The sequence below is a fragment of the Trypanosoma conorhini genome (genome assembly GCF_003719485.1).
Source record: "Trypanosoma conorhini strain 025E chromosome Unknown Tco_14.4_contig_00967, whole genome shotgun sequence".
NCBI classification, from domain to species: Eukaryota; Euglenozoa; class Kinetoplastea; order Trypanosomatida; family Trypanosomatidae; genus Trypanosoma; species Trypanosoma conorhini.
The window spans coordinates 1-4,924 of NW_021705061.1; the positions used below are offsets into that span (position 1 = coordinate 1).

The 4,924-nt window shown below is 61.0% G+C and overlaps 2 protein-coding genes across 2 annotated transcripts, besides 4 other annotated features; both read right to left on the reverse strand.

The window, feature by feature from the left end:
- Nucleotides 1–53: 53 nt before the first annotated feature.
- Nucleotides 54–84: a microsatellite.
- A 126-nt stretch (nucleotides 85–210) lies between these two features.
- On the reverse strand, nucleotides 211–1,062 carry Tco025E_09073 (mucin-like glycoprotein; the record flags this gene model as incomplete). Its single annotated transcript, XM_029375899.1, has 1 exon — nucleotides 211–1,062. The coding sequence occupies one exon, from the start codon at nucleotides 1,060–1,062 to the stop codon at nucleotides 211–213; it is 852 nt and encodes a 283-aa protein (XP_029223981.1).
- Nucleotides 1,063–1,818: 756 nt separating this feature from the next.
- Nucleotides 1,819–1,865: a sequence feature (GA-rich).
- A 378-nt stretch (nucleotides 1,866–2,243) lies between these two features.
- Nucleotides 2,244–2,269: a microsatellite.
- Nucleotides 2,270–2,473: 204 nt separating this feature from the next.
- On the reverse strand, nucleotides 2,474–4,423 carry Tco025E_09074 (surface protease GP63; the record flags this gene model as incomplete). Its single annotated transcript, XM_029375900.1, has 1 exon — nucleotides 2,474–4,423. The coding sequence occupies one exon, from the start codon at nucleotides 4,421–4,423 to the stop codon at nucleotides 2,474–2,476; it is 1,950 nt and encodes a 649-aa protein (XP_029223982.1).
- A 251-nt stretch (nucleotides 4,424–4,674) lies between these two features.
- Nucleotides 4,675–4,701: a microsatellite.
- The last annotated feature ends 223 nt before the right edge of the window (nucleotides 4,702–4,924 follow it).

Here is a 4,924-nt window from a genome sequence, read left to right on the forward strand (position 1 = left end):
AGGAGGGGGAAAAGGGTGCGCCGCCCGTGGGAATGTGCATGGAGTGGCGAAGCAAGAAAAAGAACGAGAGAAAGAAAAATAAAACATCCCTCAGAGCACAGAAGAGAGAGAAAGAAGGATTGTCACACAGGGACGACAATCAAAATAAGCGCAAAAAGCGTACGCGTCGTCCCTGTCATGGTGGGTGCGTGTGCGGTTGCCCCTCACCACTTACCCAGCAGCACAGGCAAGGGCAGCCGTGAGTAGCAGCATGAGAGGTGCACGCACCCACGCTGTGGTGAGGGTGTCACTGCTGTCCGCGTTGCTTTTCGCGTGGCTCCCAGCACTGGGGCCGCTGGTGGTCGTCGTTGTGGTGGCCCCCTCCACGGCGGTGGCGGCCGGGGCGGCAGCGGAAGGGGCGGATTTGGGCGTGCCAGATCGGAATTGAGGGGTTGAAGGTGTTTGTGTAGTTCCCGGTCCATCTGCTGCCTTCTCTGCTGCCTGTGTTGAAGAAGCCGCAGACCCCTCCGGTGGTTGTGGGTGTTGTTCTCCTGCAGCGGGTGAACGAACTCCCAGAGGCGCACCTTCGTGCTGGAGAGCTGCATTTTGGCTGGGAGTTCGTAACACACAATTGCCTGGTTCGGCCAGTGGATTGCCCGTTGCATTGATGGTGGCGGTCTCGTCCTTCGAGCGCTTGTGCAGTGCACTGTTTTCATCCGTCGTGCACTCCATAGTGAATGCAACCTTCTTAGTTCCCCCTGCTGCGGGCGAAGAAGTACATTCCACGCTCGAGCCGGGGTTGCGGTCGGGGTCGTTGTACAACGACCCGGCCAAAAGGCAGAGGAAAGAACTGAGGACATCGCTTTCACTGCTCCCCGCACCCTCCGGTGTGGTGGAGCAGGTGCTCCAAGCAGAATTACTGATGCCGGCAACGCGCCAACTTAACTTTTTCTCAGCGTTCGGGCACGACACCTCCACCGACACATTCACTTTAGTCGCTTCCGCCCGGACGGAGGCGCAGCCGCAGCCGCAGAGGAGCGCGAGGAGCGCCAGGGCGCACACCGCACGGCGCCACACTGTCATTGCCATCAATAAAAGCAGCAGTGGCGGTGGGGTAAAAGGGTCGCAGCAGAGCTAGTGGGCTGCGAAGCAGGGGGAGGGAGAAGCAAGAGAAAAATAGTCAACGAGAAGAGAGAGAAACAACAAAAAGATGGCGGCCCACCGAGTTCACGCAGCCACATTACACAAGAGAAAAGCGCACACGGCACTGCCAGCACCGACTGGGAAGGGACCAGCCACGTGCCCTGCAATTCGTACCGTGTGGTTGTTTGTGTGCGTTTGCCTGCCGAAGCGCAGCGGAGGGGGCAAAGGAAGGACAAGAGAAGACTGGTGGGACTCGGGGCGGCAGTGCGGCATTGCAACAGATTGGAAATGCCAACAAGACCGCACCGCCAAAGGGAGACGCATCGCGCCCGCCAGCGCAGTGCACCGCCGCAAAGGAAAAAAACAAAAATGCCCTGCCCTTCCTCGCCCTCCGCTACCGCGCGCCGCAGCACGTCTCCCGTGGCCTTCACGCCCGCCCCCTCCTCTCGCGTGTTGCGCCTCTCCCTCTCTGCACCGCCTGCCCGCCACCGCAGCGGAGCCCGCAGCAGCGGAAAGAGCGCCGTGGCCGCTTCAATGCGCCAGACGCTCTCCGCAGTGGCGTACGATGGCGGCGTGGGGCCACTCGCGATGAATAAAAAAAGGGGGCCCGCAACGGACTCCGGGAGCCGCGCAGCACCATCCCTGCCGGCGCCGCCCGCAGGCACAAGAGGAGCGCTGTCCACAACACACAACACCAAGCAAAAGCAAAAAAAAAGCAACGGAGGGAAAAAAGAAAAGGAAAACAGGGGGCACGTGTTGGCAACCGGTGCAACGATGCTTGTCGGCACCCCAATCGAAGCAACAGAAAGCACACGCACAGAGAGAGAAACAAGAGGCTGCAAAAAGGGTAAAAAGAAACAAACGAACAAGTCCAGGCGTAGGAAATGCGGCAGCAAAGACAGTCGTTCCTGTTCCGCAGCGGAACACTCGCAAACCCGCCCTCGCCCCCTCCAGAGTGCAGTGACTTCCCCTTCCCCGCCCTCAGCAACAGACGCGTGCATATATATTTAATTGATGCCGGGATTTGTCCTCTTCAAAATTAGATTGTTTTTGCCCCCACACAGTTTCCACGCAAAGCAAGTCCGCCCATCACACAGATATCTTATTATGCAAACACTGGCAAGCAAGTCAAAGCAAAGCAAAGCAAGAATTGTTATTTTCCGTCCTTCAAAAAACAAACAAGATTAGTGCAGTGAGTGTGTGTATCATATTATTATTACTGCTGCCTCATTGCGGCCTGAGTGCGGGGCTCCACCAGGGGGGGGGGGGGCACACAGATGCGTGTGTATATTATTCATTATCCCCCCGCCGCAATTTGTTGGCGCCCAGCCGCCGCAGTTCCTGCTGCGGCTCAAGGCGGCAGCATAGCCCCTGCCGCCGCCGCAGTGGCCACGGCGAGCAGCACAAAGCGACTGCAGCCAACAGCCGCAGCAGCCGCACCGGCGTCGCTTCCGAGTTGCTGCGCCGCCCCGTCAAGTTTCTCCCGCACGGCGCTGATGTTGACGGACGCCGCCGCCGCCGGTGCCGGGGTGGGCGGCGCAGGCACATCGGGGGCCGCAGCAGCTGCTCCCGCCGCCGCAGCCATCGGACTGGGGGGATCACCACCCGCAGCTGTGGAAGAGGCCCCCGCACGTGGCGGCCCAAGCACCGGAGGCATCCTCTCCTCCACAACGCTCAGCCTGACGAGGCTGCTGCCGTTGGCGGCGATGGTGCACACCTCCTCGTACTTCGGGCACTTGATCTTCCCGCCGAGCAGATGTTCATTTGGCTTCACTTCAATTACACTGTCCTCGTTGCACGTGTGCCACGCTTCGTTGCCGAGGTACTTCACCTTCACCGCGCCGTCCTCCCCGCACTGCACCTCCGCACACACCGCGTGTAATTTGTAGTTGCGCCACTGGGCATTCTCACCAGGACTCTTCAACTTGAGTTCTTCCGCATCGAGGCACCACGAGCCGCTCCCGTGGAGGGAGCCGGGGGGAGGGGGGTTATTCGCTCCTTTCAGGGTGCAAAAAAGCTCTGAAGGAACCCAATCCGGCCAAAAAACTGAGCACTTTTCGTTCCTGGCACCGCCGAATTCGGCAATATTAGTATTACATAACCCGATGGCTTGACGGTTGGACGTGCAGCGAAGTGTTTTGTCGTTGGTCTTTTTATTGCAGAACATGCCGGGGTGCTCGGTGGGGCTTTTGTCCGAGCACGGCTTCTCGAGGAAGTCACAGCCCGCGCCTCTGCCCCACGCCATCGGCTCCTCCATCCCCCACACGGCCTTGTAGTAGCCGAGGTCCTCAAACATTGCCATCGTCAGCGCGGTGTAGTAGCCGGCGGTGAGCCCACCAAAAAGGCTCATCAACTCGTCCTTCGCGTTGCGCGGCGACCAGTAGGCTCGCTCCGCATCACCGTTCATCTTGAGCAGCTCCATGCCCTGGATGTCGGGGCAGCCGTAGTGCGCCTTCGCGTTTTTCAGCGTAGCAGGCGACTTCACCACCGTTACAGGGTTGGGGTTGCCGCGCAGGTTAGTGACATCCTCCAACATGCCCCGCGCCGTCATCTGCTCCACGCTGAAGCCAAGCGCATGGGCGATGGCATGCGCGGCAGCGCGGGCAGAGTGCATGACGGACAACCGTTGAAAAGGCGAGACATGCAGCGCACCGGCGAGTGGACGACCATCCGTCCCAAACGCACACGGGACCGCCCACGTCTTGGAACTCGCCCCGGCAGCCACGTAGAGCAACATGTCCGCATTCTCAACTCCCGTTGTTTTGTGCTCATCGGGGACTTTGAAGTGCTGGCACCGCCCCTGCCCGGCAGTAAACGCGGGCACCTTCAAGAAGCCCTCCACGCGCTGAACGAGCAGACGCTCCGCGTGCAGCTGGACAGCCACAGGGATGACCTCGTTCACCAGGGTTTTGTTCCTTCCGGCATCCAGAATGTAGTAGCTTTCACAAGCCACGGTCCGGCCCTCAAAGTCCGGCTTGCTCTCATCCTCCTGCGCCGTGCAGTACTTCGTCTCGTCGTTCAAATTCTCCATGGACACCACGATGCGGATGGGCGCCCAACCCTCGCTGCTCCTTCCTCCTCCCGCCGCCGCCGCCGCTGCGACGGTGTACGCCTGCGCCGCGCCCTGCCCCCTCCGCGGCACCTCTCGCACCACCGCAGCCGCCGACAAGTCGCTCCTCCGCGTCGCTTCGTCAAACGCACGGCGGTCCGCAGCGGCGCAGTGCACCGTCAGCAGCAGCAGCAGCGGGGGGAGCACCGCCAGCGGCAGCAACGGCGTGGGTTGAAGCAACCGGCGAGGCATTTTGTTTTGTGTGCCTTTTTGCTTTCCTTACTTCCTTCCTTTGTGCCCTTGCGGCGTTGGGGCCGCCAAACCACCCGGAGAGGTCTGCTGGGGCGCAGGGAAGGCGGCAGAGTCAGACACCGAAGAGAGACGCAGGTCGTGGACAAATGCGCGCCCCTGCGGTGTCGCCAGTGTGGCAGAATTCCGTTTGTTTAAAAAAGGGGGAAAAATGTATGGGGTTTTCCCTCACGGCTTTGGGGAAACAGCAAAAAGCGTGCGTGCGTGCGTGTGTGTGTGCGAGGCGGGGCTGCCGCGTGTGCCATAAAGCAGCGACGCGTTTCAGCGATGCGCCGCCGCCTCTGCGCAGGCGCTCAGGCCGTCCGTCCCCCGCACGCCCCGCGGCTGCACGCACCGGCGGCCCCTTTTTTGCGGTCTGGGCGACGGGGAAAGAAGAGGCGCGGGGAGAGGCGTCGGGCGCCCCACTCCCGCCCCGCAAAGCAGGCAGGACCCTCCCGCAGAATC